Genomic DNA, 19,175 nt, shown 5'->3' on the forward strand with positions numbered 1-19,175 from the left:
GGCCTGAGCCGCACGTCTGAGGCCTGAGCCGTAGTCTGAGGCCTGAGCCGTAGTCTGAGGCCTGAGCCGTAGTCTGAGGCCTGAGCCGCACGTCTGAGGCCTGAGCCGTAGTCTGAGGCCTGAGCCGTAGTCTGAGGCCTGAGCCGCACGTCTGAGGCCTGAGCCTAGTCTGAGGCCTGAGCCGCACGTCTGAGGCCTGAGCCGTAGTCTGAGGCCTGAGCCGTAGTCTGAGGCCTGAGCCGCACGTCTGAGGCCTGAGCCTAGTCTGAGGCCTGAGCCGCACGTCTGAGGCCTGAGCCGTAGTCTGAGGCCTGAGTCGCACGTCTGAGGCCTGAGCCGTAGTCTGAGGCCTGAGCCGTAGTCTGAGGCCTGAGCCGTAGTCTGAGGCCTGAGCCGCACGTCTGAGGCCTGAGCCGTAGTCTGAGGCCTGAGCCGTAGTCTGAGGCCTGAGCCGTAGTCTGAGGCCTGAGCCTAGTCTGAGGCCTGAGCCGTAGTCTGAGGCCTGAGCCTAGTCTGAGGCCTGAGCCTAGTCTGAGGCCTGAGCCGTAGTCTGAGGCCTGAGCCGTAGTCTGAGGCCTGAGCTGTAGTCTGAGGCCTGAGCCGCACGTCTGAGGCCTGAGCCTAGTCTGAGGCCTGAGCCGCACGTCTGAGGCCTGAGCCGTAATCTGAGGCCTGAGTCGCACGTCTGAGGCCTGAGCCGCACGTCTGAGGCCTGAGCCGTAGTCTGAGGCCTGAGCCGTAGTCTGAGGCCTGAGCCGTAGTCTGAGGCCTGAGCCTAGTCTGAGGCCTGAGCCGTAGTCTGAGGCCTGAGCCTAGTCTGAGGCCTGAGCCTAGTCTGAGGCCTGAGCCGTAGTCTGAGGCCTGAGCCGTAGTCTGAGGCCTGAGCCTAGTCTGAGGCCTGAGCCTAGTCTGAGGCCTGAGCCGTAGTCTGAGGCCACCTCTCAACGCTGTTCGCCAGGACCTCATCCTTGTCCACGACACCATAACGAACCTGTGGATCTCATTTAGTTTTGAAAAGATGGTGGTAGCCTTCAGAGGAACCCTTCAAAAGAAGCAACAGTAAAATTAAGATTCCTCACACAAATCGCTCACGGCTTCGCACGCGGGCACTTTTTAAAAAACGCACTGGGAGACGCCACCAGTGACTGAATCTGTATATTCCAGGCAGTTGCAAGCATGTGATTAATCAGCCTGTGTATTCGCTGAAGCATCCTGGGACCTGCGCAAACCCACCTCGCTCCCACTCTCACATAATCCTATGAAAACTCGTATCCCCCGCTTTACAAAGAGGGAAAAGTTCTCAGAGAGAAGACCAATACCAAAACGGAGATTTTGGTTTTTTTTTTTTTTTTTTTTTTAATTTTTTTTTTATTTACTTATGATAGTCACAGAGAGAGAGAGAGAGGCAGAGACGCAGGCAGAGGGAGAAGCGGGCTCCATGCACCGGGAGCCCGACGTGGGACTCGATCCCGGGTCTCCAGGATCGCGCCCCGGGCCAAAGGCAAGCGCCAAACCGCTGCGCCACCCAGGGATCCCCGTTTTTTTTTTTTTTTTAAATAAAAAAGAACATCAAAGCCAAAGCTGTAAAACCAACAAACCCAGACTAGCGCTTTTTCGAACTCTGTCAGCCAAAAGTCCGCCCGCCCGGAGAAACCTCGCGATATTCCGCGAACTACCACTCCCAACATGCACAGCGGCTCCGGCCCGCCCGCCGATCCCCTGGAGTCTGGAGGGGCCCCGGCATGCCTCGGGGCGCGAAAGGCAGCCTGGGAGCCGTAGTTCCGCTGGACGCCTACCGGTATTGCCAGCGCGGCAGTGGCGGCTCTCTCGGTTCCGTCCAGCCGGGTTCTGTAAGGCGAGCTGAGGCGGAGAAAAGGGCGCGGAACTGGAAGCGGGTGAGTCAGGCGCTGGCTACGCGATAAAGGGAGGCGGCACCGCGGCGCGGGGCCGAGTTGGGTAAGTGCGGCCCCTGCAGTCTCTTCAGGGAGAAGGCGAGGAGAGGGCGAGGAGGAGCCCGCGCCCGGTCCGTGCACCCGTTCTCGCCCTCGTACCCCGCCGCCATCTCCACCATGCAGTCCCGGGAAGAGGCTCCGCGCCCCCGCCGCCTCGCCAGCCCCCGCGGCGGCAGGCGGCCCAAGAGGATCTCCAAGCCCTCGGTCTCGGCTTTCTTCACGGGCCCGGAGGAGCTGAAGGACGCGGCTCACTCCGCAGCGCTCCTGGCGCAGCTCAAGTCCTTCTACGACGCGCGGCTGCTGTGCGACGTGACCATCGAGGTGGTGACGCCCGGCAGCGGGCCCGGCACCGGCCGCCTCTTCCCCTGCAACCGGAACGTGCTGGCGGCCGCGTGTCCCTACTTCAAGAGCATGTTCACGGGCGGCATGTACGAGAGCCACCAGGCGAACGTGACCATGCACGACGTGGACGCCGAGTCCTTCGAGGTGCTGGTCGACTACTGCTACACGGGCCGCGTGTCGCTGAGCGAGGCCAACGTGCAGCGCCTGTACGCGGCCTCCGACATGCTGCAGCTCGAGTACGTGCGGGAGGCCTGCGCCTCCTTCCTGGCCCGCCGCCTCGACCTGGCCAACTGCACCGCCATCCTCAAGTTCGCCGACGCCTTCGACCATCACAAGCTGCGATCCCAGGCCCAGTCCTTCATAGCCCACAATTTCAAGCAGCTCAGCCGGATGGGCTCAGTAAGGGAGGAGAGCCTGGCGGATCTGAGCTTGGCCCAGCTGCTGTCCATCCTGCGCCTGGATAGTCTAGACATCGAGAGCGAGCGGACCGTGTGTCACGTGGCCGTGCAGTGGCTGGAGGCGGCTCCCAAGGAGCGCGGTCCCAGCGCTGCGGAAGTGTTCAAGTGTGTCCGCTGGACACACTTCAGAGAGGAGGATCAGGATTACCTGGAGGGGCTGCTGACCAAGCCCATTGTGAAAAAGTACTGCCTGGACCTTATCGAGGGGGCCCTGCAGATGCGCTATGGTGACAAGCTGTGCAAGGCTCTGGCGCCCAAGCCAGACAGCAGCAGCAGCTGTGTTGTGCCCACAGCAGAAAACCCACCCCAGAGGCTGGGTATGTGTGCCAAGGAGATGGTGATCTTCTTTGGACATCCCCGAGATCCCTTTCTGTGCTACGACCCATACTCAGGGGACATCTACACCATGCCATCCCCTTTAACCAGCTTGGCTCACACCAAGACTGTCACTTCCTCAGCTGTCTGCGTCTCTCCAGACCACGACATCTACCTGGCCGCGCAGCCCAGGAAGGACCTCTGGGTGTACAAGCCAGCCCAGAATAGTTGGCAGCAGCTGGCCGACCGCCTGCTGTGCCGGGAGGGCATGGATGTGGCCTATCTCAATGGCTACATCTACATTTTGGGTGGGCGAGACCCCATTACCGGTGTTAAACTGAAGGAAGTGGAGTGCTACAGTGTCCAGAGAAACCAGTGGGCACTGGTGGCTCCTGTGCCCCATTCCTTCTATTCGTTTGAACTAATAGTGGTTCAGAACTATCTTTATGCTGTGAACAGTAAGCGCATGCTCTACTATGACCCGGGCCACAATACGTGGCTGAACTGTGCTTCTCTTAAACGTAGTGACTTTCAGGAAGCCTGTGTCTTCAATGATGAGATCTACTGTATCTGCGACATCCCGGTCATGAAGGTCTACAACCCAGCCAGGGGAGAATGGAGGCGGATTAGTAATATCCCCTTGGACTCAGAGACCCACAACTACCAGATTGTCAATCATGGCCAAAAGTTGCTCCTCATTACTTCTACCACCCCTCAGTGGAAAAAAAACCGGGTGACTGTTTATGAATACGATACTAGGGAAGACCAGTGGATTAATATAGGTACCATGTTAGGTCTTTTGCAGTTTGACTCTGGCTTTATTTGCCTCTGTGCTCGTGTTTATCCTTCCTGCCTCGAACCTGGACAGAGTTTTATCACTGAGGAAGATGATGCACGGAGTGAGTCTAGTACTGAATGGGACTTAGATGGATTCAGTGAGCTGGACTCGGAGTCAGGAAGTTCAAGTTCTTTTTCCGATGATGAAGTCTGGGTGCAGGTGGCACCTCAGGGAAATGCACAGGATCATCAGGGTTCTTTGTAAATATTTTGAAGCACTAAGATGTTTCTACTTCTATGGAATGTATCTTTAAAAGATATCCTTTCCTTTTCCTGAAAAAAAAAAAATGTTGATTAGGACTGCAGATTTGGTTTAGAAAGGGTAACATTTCAATTACTAATATAATGTTACAAAGTTAAACAGTCCATGAAATCAACCTATATGATAATTTACTGTGCTAAAAGTCAAGATTAAAATATGCAAAAACAAACTATGTAACTGATTAGAATGCTTGGTGGTTTTTTCGTTATTTTTTGCACCAGTGGATTGTTTTGGTTAGTTTACACTGTTTATATTTTGATTATCTACATTAGTCTTCTGTTAACGTTTTAATTCAACTTAGTGCCACAAGGAATTTAACTTTTTAATTTTTATAGTAGAAAATTGGACTAGAAATTGTTGGTAAGGTTTTGAAGGTTGTATTTTCTTTTAGAATAATGAAAGTAGTAGATTTCCCAAATTTTGAACTAGCCAGTTTCTAGTATTATAAGTTACTATCGTTTCTATCGTTTGTTAAATTTGGTGTGGTTTTCTCCCCTTCTGCAAAGAAAAAAAAAATTGGTTATATATATATAAATATATATATCCATCCAAATAGGGATTTCATTTTGATAATGTGCAGAATGGTCTTAAGAGCTCACAGAAAGTAAAAAAAAAAAAAAAAAAAAAAAAATCAAGACTCCACTGCTTTAAAAGAAATTTCACTTTCAATTTTGGAATATAACATGTATTTCTTGAGTGTGGCCATTTTTCTGTCTTAAAAAACATTCATTCTAGTAGTGTCACCAATTATTTAAACACCGTTCTAAACCAAAAGAAAAAAGGTAACTTGCTTTGCAAGATCATATTTTTCATCTATACCTGATACACGCTTCATTGAATCAAAAGGAACGATCCTTTTTTTCACTGGACATGTGATTGAGTAATGTAAATGTTTATCCATTGGTCATGACTAGTCTTAAACAGTGTATATGCTTTCCTAAAATATTTTTGGCTCTATAGTTTCGGTTTTCATCTTAGAGGATTCTTCAGCAGGAAGTGATATATTCTTTACTGCTTTTGTGAGGTAATACTGGTTTTGAAAATATGTTTAAGCTAAAAAGAGTATTTTATTGAGGTCAGTCACTGTGTCCATCAACTATAAAATTAAATGCCAGCAGAGACCTTTAAAACTTCAGGCTGTGTATGGAACTGTTTTGTGTAGCGTTGAAATGTTTTGTTGAGTTTTGTAAGTCACTGTATATGATTATCATCCCGAAGGTATTTTTGTATTAAAAGTTGACATCTAAAGAACATAACTGGATGATGCCATTTGGGGCCAATAGGGAAAGTTTATTTCCTGTAAAATATTTCCCTAGCAATGGTATACATGGTTATTTTATTAGGGTATTTGTATCTGTTCTGTATTTCTCTGTGAACCATGCTCCGGCCTTTGTGGGTTTTTGTTTTTGTTTTTGTTTGTCTTTTTGTTTGTTTTTGTGTCACTATAAAGTAAGGGAAAGTCCAGAACTAGAGACTGAGTTACACAAAACTGATACCGTTAAATACTGAGAAACAGAGATGCTTACCTTTTTAAGGGTCTGTTAATACATATGATTGTCACAAAACACATCCATGATAAATGGTGTACATATATACATATATAGATAGATACTTACAGGTTATAAATTTTTCTATACTGACTTAGAATCCTCATTTTGCATCTTTGTTCAAAACGTTAATTCCTCTTACATACGTCTATTCTCTAGTGACCGAACACTAACACTAACATTTCTTATACCACGTCAGAGTACTGAGGACTGTGCCCCAGGATCGGGAACTGAATCTTGAATTTAAAAAAGAGAAAATAAATAAATAAACAAGCAAACAAACAAACAATGAAAAAAACAAGTACACAGATGCTGTCATAGCCATTTGATTGGGCATCTGAAGACTCCATTAGACATTCCCGTTTAACATTATTTCTAGTGAAATAAGATTCTTACTCTAGCCATGTGTTCTTAAGAATGTGTTCCCTCAAAACAGCAAACATGCTTTAGTAGCCATAAGACTAACTTTTGTTCCATTCGGTATCAGGGATGTTATAAGCACTGGTCTCAACTTAGAAAGCTGTTTCTTGATAGTGTTATATTTTTGGCCACCTTTTCTTCACCAATAACTTCTTGTTGATAAGTTTTTTGTATTGTAAGGTTGAAATAGGATAGTGCTGACCTCAACCAGATTATCCATCTGCAGAATTAAGGTATGCAACTGATTGACAAAAGACAGATTCTGCAGTTTGTCATTTTCATCCTTTAAGTATAAGCTAATTAACAGTAATGTGGTTTACAAAGAAGTTTCTTGAGGAAGAATTTGGTTTCATGACATATTTGTGAATTAGGGAATAGATGTTAACTATTATTTTATAGAGAAGTGATTTGTATATGGTTAGTTACAAATAAAAATGGCACTAGAACCCAGGCCTTCTGACCTCTTAATTTAGCATTTCTGCTAAATGCATAAAACCCTTGCTTGTGCAGTGAGTGACAAAACTGGCAGTGTTGAAATCCCTTCTTGACAGGAAAGCAGCTTTGTCTCAGTTTTACAATTAGTTGACACACCTTTTAGCAAATGCTCAATATAATATTGTTTGTAGGACTATTTTTTTTAAGATTTATTTTTTTTAATTTTTTTTTAAGATTTTATTTATTTATTCATAGAGACACAGAGAGAGAGAGAGAGGCACAGGGAGAAGCAGGCTCCATGCAGGGAGCCCGATGTGGGACTCGATCCTGAAACTCCAGGATCACGCCCTGGGCCAAAGGCAGGTGCTAAACCGCTGAGCCAACCAGGAATCACCTGTAGAATTATTCTTTGTAAGATCTAGAAAGATCTTAACTGGGTTTGTTTTGTTGTTGTTTTTTGGGTTTTGTTTTTTGTGTCTTTATGCCTGTAATCTGAAAAGCTCAGAGAACCCAAATTATTTTAAATACTTATGCAATTCAAATGATAAGTGTCATTGGCATTTTCAGAAGGATAAAAGACTAATTTAGCAAGCAACTTACTTAATTTGGGTTTAGGATTAAATTTAAATTATGCTTCCCTTCTGTAGTTGCAATGTTTTTTTCTGTTTTGTACCTGGCTCTCTTTGAGAATCTGATGAAAGCTTTTGACTCATTCCCCAGAAAAATGTATATGTTCATGTTTTCATAATTTCAAGGGTGTTGTGACACTTCTGAAGTTCTTCCACACACCCAGGATAAGAGCATTTGTGACAGTCCCAAGAACACTTCTACAAAAAGGAATTCACATTTTTTCGCAAGGCATATTGCTCAAATGTTTGTAAGGGGAAGAGCATTATTATGTCATTCCTAAAATAGAGCTAAAGACATAATATATATTTACCATCTGAAAGGGATGTGAATATTAATGGGTACCTCAGAGACAAAGTTGACATTTCTGCAGTTCAAGTTTCTCCGTGATGATTAACACAAGAAGTAACTAAATGTGATTTGAAGAAATTAATAAAAAAGTTTAATCAAATGGGCTAATCTGTTTGAAAGCTTTGAAACTTGAGGAGTTATGCGTATATGTTATGCATATGATGACTGTCTAGGAAGACTATAATGAGAATTCAAAGCAAAATATAGGTTCCAGATGTTTCAAACTGCCAACATTGCAGTTGTTTATTAGACATATATACACCTAAGTAGCAAGAGTTTTTTATCTTATAATGACCAGGTTAACAGGTGGTTGGAAAAGGGCATTTAACCAATAAGGAACCTATTTAAAATATAATCAATTTGCTACTCACTGCTCATTAAACTAGGAACCAGTGCTTTGCCTGCCATCATTTTTGTCAATTTGTGCTGAGATAAGGAAAATATATGAAATATGACAAATGAGTCATAAACTAAAATTATTTAATTGAATTTGTCTTGATGTTCGTAAGTTGGAAATATAAGAAGTTTGCAGCTCTATATCAGTCCACTAAACTTTAAAAGAAAGTTGGTCTTTGAAATCCCAAAGTGTGGTAACCAGAATGTAGACGTCTCTAGTCTGCTTACATTTGAATTGTTGGAATCATTTTATGATTCCATTTGCATGCTTCTTAGGTGTTTTACTTTGCCTCTTTCCTCTCCTCAGATCTTGTCCACATCTTAACTTCAACACCTTTTATCATTATAACTAACTTTAAGAGAATATTCAGGGGATCCCTGGGTGGCTCAGCGGTTTAGCGCCTGCCTTTGGCCCAGGGCCCGATCCTGGAGACCTGGGATCAAGTCCCACATCGGGCTCCCTGCATGGAGCCTGCTTCTCCCTCTGCCTGTGTTTCTACCTCTCTCCCTCCCTCCCTCTCTCTCTCTCTCTCTCTCTCTGTCTATCATAAGTAAATAAATCTTTAAAAAAATAAGAGAATATTCATTATAGCAAATATGACAAAGCGGGAAAGTATCAGGCAAAATTATTCCTAGAAAATGAGACTAGCGATCCTAAGAGACTTGATAAGCCATTTTTAGAATCTTCAAGATGGTTAAATATGTACAAACCAGTTATGGTTTTTTTGGTTTGGGGTTTTGTTTTGTTTTTGTTTTTTTTTTGTAATGAGAAGATAGTGTTCACAGAAGCTGCCAAGTCTTACAGTACCAGATAGGCAATAGGTTTCACGCCCTTTCCTTATCTCGGCCATTCTGTCACTGATGTCTATTCCATCAGCTGCCAATTCCTTGTTTCTTTAACCTATGGACTAACCATGGTCTAAGATACAGGGAGTGTAAAGAACAGACATTGTTGTATACCATTTCCTCTGTTTTAACATATTTTCTCAGTAACCGTTCCTACTCCGGACAGTCACCTCTTCAATGGAATCAACCATTTACAGTCACCTCCAAAGCAATTTTAGCTGCTTGATACCACCATATCTTGGGAATATAGAAGGGAGGCAGGGGAGAGACCCTAATTCTAGGGTAACCAGCAAATAGCAATGACTCTCACTTCAAGACACAGTCTGGTCAGAGTCTCCATGTCCTTATGGCTTTCTTTGTATAGAGAATATATCATAAGGTGATGTTTTCCTCTCAGTTTGTACATTAATTATGATCTGTGTGTGGTTCTATGTATGTGGAGACCCTACAGTTTCAATAAGATAGAAGATTCTCATATAAGTCCAATCTGTTATGTTGTCCCTCATCTAGAAAGTCACCTGAGAGCAGGCTGTTTTCCCATTCTGCTATCCCTAGAGTTTTGTCCTGGTCCGATGGCCCAGACTGTTTCACGCTCATGTCCATATGCCAGCTATAAGGAAGAGGGGAAGGGAAGGACACACCCCTTCCCTGTTAGGGAAATTGTGTACATCACTTCCAGTCACATGACACTGGCCAGGTCTTCACCACGTAGCCACACCTAACGTCGAGAGTGCCTGGGAGAGGTAGTCTTTACTCTGGGTCTACATGTATTGAGTTACACTTTACATATTCCTTCCTATAGAATGCTGAGGAAAGATACTATATAAATAGCAATCTCTACTATACCATTGGGTCAGGCTAGATTTTATGACATGGCAGCCAAAATGGTTACCAGGATGTTCAAGACCTGCATCCTACCAGACAGGAAACCCCAGTGAAAAAAGGCAATATATTCTGATGTCTCTGGCAGATAATTCCTGGAGGACCTGGGACTCTAGATAGCCTCTTGTAATAGACAATAACTTGTAAACAGATGAAGTTGGGGGATGGGAATGTTAAGGAAGACCAATAAGGAAATAACCTCAATAAAGGGTTACAATTCCTTCAAAGACAATAAGAGTTCCAATGATGGGAATGTACAGGTTACAGCATGTATTTTGTTTTGACTCGATCCTAGACTATGAGGGGAAGTTTGGAATGGGAACAAGCTGGCCATGTTGGTTAGCATCAGACCTTGGAAACTTTGTATGCTGTGCCAAGGAGTTGACTGTTTTTGTGTACAGGGTGAATTCACTGAGAATTTTTAGGCAGGGACTCAACACAATTGAATTTGTCCTCTTGAGACTTATCTTCGGAATTGACAGCACAAGACTGTAGGGATGAGAACGGTTATAAAGGAATGCTGTTGTAGTCCAAGGAGATGATGCGGTCCTCAGTAGGGGCAGTCGTTGTGGGCTTGACGAGGAAGGAGCAGGCATGAGAGTTGAAGAGATTGAGCTGGATATGATAATTGTATGGGGATGAGGAAGATGTAGGGTATGTGAGAAAGGAAGGACTATAGGCTATTTCCCAAGAATCTTGCTTGGGTGGGGTATTGTGTTAGTGTATAAGCCAAACTTCTGTGCCAAGGGGGCCCTAAGATAAAAGATGGAAGCTTGTTTCTGTACCTGCATTGAGTCCAGAAGTGAGCAATCACATGCTCACAGGGTAGTTCTACCCAGTAAGATTCTTCATGAGCTCAGGCTCCTGTAATCATTCTCCCCCCAGCAACTAGTGAGTCATCCTCATCCTCATAGGCAAAGCACACTCACCAGAATTACATCTGTGTTGCAGCCTGCAGGCAAGGGCAAAAGGAGGAAATACAAAAAATTCATTTTTTAATGGACTTTTACACAATTTTGCCATTTTTCCACTGGGGAGAATTTAATTATATCACCATATCCAGCTGCAAGGTGGCCTTGGAAATGTCACTAGACAGGTAGTTCTGTGCCCAGCTACAGCTCGGTATTCTATTGCTAAATAGACTAATAAACTAATATATCTTAATATAGACATGTCCAGGCTTCCTGTATTCGAATGCAGACAATTCACAACACCATGGAAGCTATATTGCCATGGCGATCATTTCAAATCTCTCTACTCCCCCTTCCACAATAAATTCACACCTAAAAGTTAAATTCCACGTAATTCTAAATAATGATTTTTCCACAAACAAACGTGCCCGAGATGCCTTTAACACACACACACACTCACATGCTTCTCACATCTTTGTCATTCAGTTCCATCTCAGCCCAAGTATTCCTAGAAATTGCAGAAATTAAGCCATCAGGGAGTCAGGGTTCTCTCCCTGAATGCCTCAGCTCTTTCCTACTCCCCTCTTCTCTGGGAACCTACTGCTTAGACTCACTCATCCCAAACCCAAAAAGCTCTCACTATTACTAAAAGAAAAAAAGAGAATGAAGAGGGGCGATAAGCTTACTCTGTCACAGTCAACACGTTTGAGAATCTAGGTGACAGATCAGGTTTGGAGACACTAGTGGATGCATATGGTGTCCCATGTCACACCAACTTCTGATTTCATCTCCAGCTATAGCACACACTCCCAGACCATGATAACAGGCCATTTTACTTAGCTTTCCTCGCTTGGGGCTTTCTCTGAAAGATCATTCTCTTGTGCAATGCTCTCGCAACAGCACAGAAGTTCAAGGGGAAGTTAATGGCCCCGAGGCAGTCCTTAAGCAACGGGAGGATGGGAATTGGTAGATGCTTCACAATCCCAACTTTAAGAAAAAGACAGCTCTGAAATGCATTCTAGATGGATCCTCAGAGGGTCCCTTGCTGGATTGAACCCCAGTCTCCCACCACAGTAGTCAATCCAGTAACACATCTTCCCCATGTCACTTTCAGAGTACGGCCAACCGGGTCACATCACAGAACTGATTTGGCCCTTAGAGGGTCATTAGTAGTATTTTGCAAAGAAGTTTCCACCTGCAGATTTACTTGGGGGCAGAAGCCTAGAAAGAATGAATTAGAATGGGTGAGATGAAGCTTTAATTAGCCACACCCGGATGCGGGTTTAGCTAGCCACTAAAGGGCACAGGCAAGTTCAAGCCTCACAGCTCACCCTGTAACAAGACAACAAAAAAATCCATATTTTTGTAAAAAATTTGCTGCCAAAAATATTCAGCCCTAATGTTAATTAAGCCATTAGAACCAACTTCCAGTTTACAGGAGAGACCTGCCAAAAGGACGAAGTAATACCACTATGAAGAAGCAATCAGGGCACCTGGGTGGCTCAGTCCGTTAAGCATCTGCCTTTGGCTCAGGTCATGATCTCAAGGTTCTGGGATCGAGTCCTGCATCAGGCTCTCTGCTCAGAGGGGAGTCAGCTTCTCCCTCTCCCTATGCCCCTCCCTGTGCTTGTGTTCTCTCTCTCTTCTCTCTCTCAAATAAAATCTTTTAAAAAAGAAGAAGAAGCAATCAGCCAAATCCAGCATGTGGGATATCCAGCAGGACAATTAACAAAATGTCCACAGCAATCTATCTTCCCTCACAAGGTCAGACGTGAGGAAGTGGAAGAGCAGACATGGGCTACTCTTTGGAAGAGAAGAGACAGTACTTTGTGAGGGAGAGAATACCTCAGGTTGTGTTTTTGGTTGCTTTGAGTCTTAAACCCTTTACTAGGCTCAGACAAAAATCCATTGAGAGAAAAAGGAGGAGCCTGGGCTGAGAAGCTCAGGGAAGGGAAGGAGATGGACCAAAGCCCAAGGGTCAGGATCATACTGGAACAGGAGACTCCACCCTTCTTCTTCCAAACCTAGAGGAAGAAAGGGAGGCTCCTACAGAGAGAGATGAATTTCTTAATTCTTTCTTTGAATTAGTATGCTGGGTTTTCCACTGCAAGAATGGAAGCAGCTTGGAGGAGAGGGCAGGAGCTCTCTTACCGGGTCACTGGTAAGCTTCATGAGAGCTGGAGATAAGGTCTACTTCATCTTTATATTTCTTGTAACACCAACCAAAGTGCTTTGGAGTTGAAAAAAAAAAAAAAACAACATTTAAGACTAGAGGTGTTACTGTAAAATAGGACAGCATATATGCTAGATCTTAACAATATAAGATGTATTACTAGGAGTACCTGGGTGGCTTAGTTGGTTAAGAGTTTGCCTTTGGCTCAGGTCATGATCCGAGGACCCTGGGATCGAGCCCCCATGTTGGACTCGCTGCTCGGTGGAGAGTCTGCTTCCCCTCTGCCTCTGCCCCTGCTTGTGCTTGCTCTCTCTCTCTCTCTCTCTTGCTCACTCTTTCTCTCAAATGAATGAATAAAATCTTAAATAAGATATATTACTAAACTTCTATTTTAGGGATGCCTGGGTGGCTCAGTGATTGAGCATCTATCTTCGGCTCAGGGTGTGATCCTGGAGACCTGGGATCCAGTCCAGCATTAGGCTCCCTGCAGAGAGCCTACTTCTCCCTCTGCCTATGTCTCTGTCTCTGTGTGTGTGTGTCACATGAATGAATAAAATATTTTTTAAAAACTTCTATTTTAAGAATAATCCTTCAATAACTCGAATTTCTGTATATTGTTCTTAATCACTAACTAGGGGGATTCTTGATTTTTTTGGTCAGAATCATGGAATACTAGAGCCTGCTTTTTTTTTTTTACCATTTTCTGAAAACTTTTGCTATTTTTAAAATATCTGTAATTTTTATTTATTTTAAAGATTTTATTTATTTATGAGAGACAGAGAGAGAGAGAGGCAGAGACATAGGCAGAGGGAGAAGCAGGATCCCTGTGGGGAGCCTGATGTGGGACTCTATCCTGGGACCTGGGGATCATGCTCAACCACTGAGCAACCCAGGTGTCCCTTAAATTTTACTTAAATTCAACTTGTCAACATATAATATAATCCCCAGTGCCCATCACAGCACGTGCCCTCCTTGATGCCTCACCCACTTACCCTATCCGCTCACCTACCTCCCCTTCTACAACTCTTTGTTTCACAGTTAGGAGTCTCTCATGGTTTATCTTCCTCTCTAATTTTTCCCATTCAGTTTCCCTCCTTTCCCTTATGGTCCCTTTCACTATTTCTTATGTTCCACCTATGAATGAAACCATATGATGATAATTGTCTTTCTCCAATTGACTTATTTCACTCAGTATAATACCCTTCAGTTCCATCCATGTCAAAGCAAATGATGAGTCTTCGTCCTTTCTGATGGCTGAGTAATATTCCATCGTATATACAGACCACATCTTCTTTATCCATTCATCTGTCAAAGGACATCGTGGCTCCTTCCACAGTTTGGCTATTGTGGACACTGCTGTTACGAACACTGTAGAGCCCACATTTCTTATTTAGACCTAAAGAACTTTAAATAATATACCATGGATCATACTGCTAGTTATTAGTAATACTGGAATTAGAACTGTGTTTCCTATATTTTAATCAGGACACTTTGTGCACAGGACACCAGTGCACCTCTTGTGTCCCAAAAATCATTTATGGTGAAAACTACATCATTTTTTCAGTGTGTACACCACCTCAAATATAAGATTGGGAAAGTAAAGTCTCAATTGTTCCACATGAGCTGTATTTCATCCTCCCACCTAGTCCTTAGGCACCATAGAGCACTGAATCTATAATTTCTGCACCCCAATCCTAAGAACTCTGAATAAAGAGATGTCCAGACTTAAAGCAAAATTGAGCACAATCTCAGCACAACTGAGGAAGAAAATTAAAATTTGGTCTTAGGGGATGCCTGGGTGGCTGAGCGGTTAAGCATTTGCCTTTGGCTCAGGGTGTGATCCCAGAGTCCCAGGATTGAGTCCCACATCGAGCTCCCTGCAGGGAGCCTGCTTCTCCCTCTGCCTCTCTCTCTCTCTCTCTCTCTCTATGAATAAATAAATAAAATATTTTTTAAAAATTTGGTTTTAGTTCAGAATAAAACCCAAGGAAAAATGGAATGATCCATTTTTCCAGTGATCAAATGGAATGATATATATTAAAACACACAGTATTATTTTTAGTGTTATATTATGTTTTTATTTTTAATATTGCATTTGGTATTTATACTATTCATATTTGTGGTATTATATTTTGACCATTTTGGTTCTGATACACTTCAGTAATCTCAGAGCATTGAGCTAACTTAATAAATTTCAAACTTTTCTTATATTTAAATTCATGGTTATGATATTAAATATGTCAAGGTAATAATAAAGTATACTTTATCAAACAGTATCTCTGTGTACCCACTGAATACCACTTGAATACATGAGTGAGGAGCAATAAAAAACAGTCTTTTTTTTTAAACTTTTTTTTTTAATTTATGATAGTCACAGAGAGAGAGAGAGAGAGAGGCAGAGACACAGGCAGAGGGAGAAGCAGGCTCCATGCATTTTTTTATTTTTTTTTTTTTTAACTTATATTTTAAAAAATAAATAAATGAAAAGCTGGAACTCATTATCATTAAATGCAGTGAGGAAGGCATGTCAAGAGCCAAAAGAGACCAAAAACTAGGCATCTTACACCAAACAGTCAAGTTTTGAATGCAAAAAAAGTTCCTGAAGGAAATTAAAAGTGCTACTCCTGTGAACACACAAATGATAAGAAAGTGAAACAGCCTTATTGCTGAGATGGAGAAAGTCTGAGTGGTTTGGATAAGGATCACACCAGCCACAACATTCCCTTAAGCCAAAGCCTAATCCAGAGTAAGGACCCTAACTCCCTGTAATTCTAGGTAGGCTGAGAGAATGAGGAAGCTGCAGAAAAGTTGGAAGCTAGCAGAAGTTGGTTCATGAGGTTTAAGGAAAGAAGCCATATCCATAACATGAAAGTCCAAGATAAAGCAGCAAGTGCTGATGTAGAAGTTGCAGCAAGTTTTCCAGATCCGGCTAACTTAATAATGAAGGTGGCTACACTAAACAATAGATTTTTCAGTGTAGATTAAAAAGCCTTCAATTGGAAGAAGATGCCATCTAGGACATTCATAAATGCTATGCTTTTATAACCAGTCTTTTCCCTTCTCACTTCCCTAACTTCCTCACTTGCCAAACCTAGTCTGTAATCCATATCTGTATTTTTTTTTAATTTAAAGAATGTTATAGGGATCCCTGGGTGGCTCAGCAGTTTAGTGCCTGCCTTTGGCCCAGGGCGCGATCCTGGGGTCTCGGGATGGAGTCCCGCGTTGGGCCCCCGGCATGGAGCCCACTTCTCCCTCCTCCTGTGTCTCTGCCTCTCTGTGTGTGTGTGTCTATAATCAATCAATCAATCAATCAATCTTAAAAAAAAAGAATGTTATATAAATGGCATCATATGGTATGTAACCTTTGAGATTTTAAAAAAGATTTTATTTATTTATTCATGAGAGAGAGAGAGAGAGAGAGAGAGAGAGGCAGGGACACAGGCAGAGGGAGAAGCAGGCTCCATGCAGGGAGCCGGACGTGGGACTCGATCCCAGGTCTCCAGGATGAGGCCCTGGCATGAAGGTGGCGCTAAACCGCTGAGCCACCCGGGCTGCCCACCTTTGAGATTTTTTTCATTCAGTATATTTCTCTTGAGATTTATCCAAGTTTTCTGTGCATTAGTGATTCACTTCTAGACGTAGACATTCCAAATGGTATAGTAACAATCCTCCTCAAAATCACCCCCTCCATAAAAGCAATTAGAACACTAGCAAAAACTCTTAAAATAAATTTATTAGAACTATGGAAAATAGCTAAAGGCCCACTACATTCTGAGAAGTGTTCATTCAAGAAAAATAAGTGAATCTTGATAAAAGCAGTAAGCCTTGTGACATTTTAACATGCCCTAATCTCATCCTTCTCCCCTTAGCTTTATGGGAGCCTTAAAATTCAACAGCTTCACAACTACAGTGCCTATAAAAAAAATAGCAGTTTAGCAGCCACTGGAGGAGACATAATGGATTTGGAGATCCCTAAAAGCCCTATCCCCAGAGATTGCTTCTCCTGTGGCTCACCTAAAAGCTCCATTATCAGGACTTGTCTTTATTTGACCTATTTCAGAGTACACCTGTGAAAAAAGCTTGACATACAAGGCTTTTGAGAAAGGAAGAAAGGAAGGAAGGAAGGAAGGAAGGAAGGAAGGAAGGAAGGAAGGAAGGAAGGAAGGAAGGAAGGAGAAAAAGAAAGAAAGGAAGGAAGGAAGGAAGGAAGGAAGGAAGGAAGGAAGAAGAAGAAAGAAAGAAAGAAAGAAAGAAAGAAAGAAAGAAAGAAAGAAAGAAAGAAAGAAAGAAAGAAGAAAGAAGGAAGGAAGGAAGAGATCAGTGACACGACAAAAGAAAAAAATAGATAAATTGGCTTTAAAGTTAAACTTTTGTGCTTCATATGATATCATCAATAAAATGCAAAGACAATGGAAAGGGAGAAAATATTGGCAAATTATATATATGATAAGAGACTTGTGTCTACTATATGTAAAGAACTCATAGAATTTAATAATAAAAATACAAACAATCCAGTTAAAAATGGAGAAAGGACTTGTATAGACATTTCTCAAGAGAAGCTATATAAGTGACCAAAAAGCATGTGATGGTCAACGTCAATAGTCATTAAAAGAAATGCAAATCAAAACCACTTCACACCCAAATGGATTGCTAGTGGCTGGCTCAGTGGAGCATGTGACTTGATCTCAGATTGTAGGTTTGAGCCCCACTTTCGGTGTGAAGATTACTTAAAAATAAGATCTTAAAAAAAGAACAAAATGAAATAAACAGCAACAACAAAAAACTGGAAAATAACAAGAGCTGGGAAGGATATGGAAAAAATTAAATCCTCATAAGCTGCTGTTCGGAATCTAATATGGTGCAGTTGCTGGGATACCTGGGTGGCTCAGTCAGTTTAGCATCCAACTCCTGATTCTGGCCGAAGTCATGATCTCAGGATCTTGAGATCAAGCCCCACATCAGGCTCATCATGGAGTCTGCCTTGAGATTCTCTCCTTCTCCCTCTCCCTCTACCTGCTCATGCTCTCTCTCACTCTCTTTCAAAAATAAATAAAATCTTTTTTAAAAAATTAAAATAGTGCAGTTGCTTTGGAAAACCATTTGGAGTTCCTCAAAAAATTAAACACAGTTACCATATGATCAAACAAAATTACTTTCAGGTATATACCCAAGAGAATTGAAAAAATATCCAGAAAAAAACTGGTACACAAATATTCATAGAAGCATTACTCAAAACTGACAAAAAGTAGGAAAAAATGCTCATTAAGTGATAAGTGGATGAAAATAATGCCAGAATCAACACCATGGAATATTATTTGGCCATAAGTAGGAATAGAGTTCTGATCCATGTTATGACGTGGATGAACCTTGAAAACATTACGTTAAGCAAAAGAAGCCAAGCACGGAGGACACATAATGTATGCTTTAAATGAAATATCCAGAATAGACAAAACTATGGAGACATAAAGGAGATTGGTGGTTACTGAGGACTTGGGGGCTGGGCATATGGAGGTCAGGAGGAAAGGAATATTCACTGCTAATAGATATGGAGTTTTGGGGGGACAATGAAAATATTTTGAAATGCATGGTGATTATTGTACAATATCTAAATAGTTTAGATATCTAGTTGTTTTTGTTTTAAGTAGGCCCCATGGCCAGCATAGAGCCCAACGTGGGGATTGAACTCATGACCCTGAGATTAAGACCTGAGCTTAACCAACTAAGCCACCCAGGGACTTCTAGATATCTAGTTTGTATACCATGGATGAATTTTTTTTTTTAAATTTTTATTTATTTATGATAGTCACACAGAATGAGAGAGAGAGGCAGAGACATAGGCAGAGGGAGAAGCAGGCTCCATGCACAGGGAGCCTGACGTGGGATTCGATCCTGGGTCTCCAGGATCGCGCCCTGGGCGAAAGGCAGGCGCCAAACCGCTGCGCCACCCAGGGATCCCTACCATGGATGAATTAGTGAAAATAGTAAAAATGAGTAAATTGTAAACTTTATTTTTTTTTAATTTTTTTTATTTATTTATGATAGTCACAGAGAGAGAGAGAGAGAGAGAGAGAGAGAGGCAGAGACATAGGCAGAGGGAGAAGCAGGTTCCATGCACCGGGAGCCTGACGTGGGATTCGATCCCGGGTCTCCAGGATCACGCCCTGAGCCAAAGGCAAGCGCCAAACCGCTGCGCCACCCAGGGATCCCAAATTGTAAACTTTAAAGGGATGAGTTTCATAGAGACTTCTGAGGAGGATGGTAGAATGGAGGGTCCTAGAACTCACCTCATCATGAATACACCTAGAAAACACCCCCATCAGTATAAAAATAAACCAGAAAATTACCCCCAAACTGTCAGACTGGCAGAGCAGTCTCTCCACAGTAGAGAAAAGACCACACTGAAGAGAGTAGGAAAGGAAGA

General features: G+C 42.9%; 1 protein-coding gene across 1 annotated transcript; it reads left to right on the top strand.

The window, feature by feature from the left end:
• Positions 1-1,771: 1,771 nt before the first annotated feature.
• Positions 1,772-7,569, top strand: KBTBD7 (kelch repeat and BTB domain containing 7). Its single transcript, XM_055335709.1, has one exon. The coding sequence runs from the start codon at positions 2,070-2,072 to the stop codon at positions 4,107-4,109; it is 2,040 nt and encodes a 679-aa protein (XP_055191684.1). The 5' UTR covers positions 1,772-2,069; the 3' UTR covers positions 4,110-7,569.
• The last annotated feature ends 11,606 nt before the right edge of the window (positions 7,570-19,175 follow it).

The sequence above is a fragment of the Nyctereutes procyonoides genome, unplaced genomic scaffold, assembly GCF_905146905.1.
Source record: "Nyctereutes procyonoides isolate TBG_1078 unplaced genomic scaffold, NYPRO_anot_genome, whole genome shotgun sequence".
Taxonomy (NCBI): domain Eukaryota; kingdom Metazoa; phylum Chordata; class Mammalia; order Carnivora; family Canidae; genus Nyctereutes; species Nyctereutes procyonoides.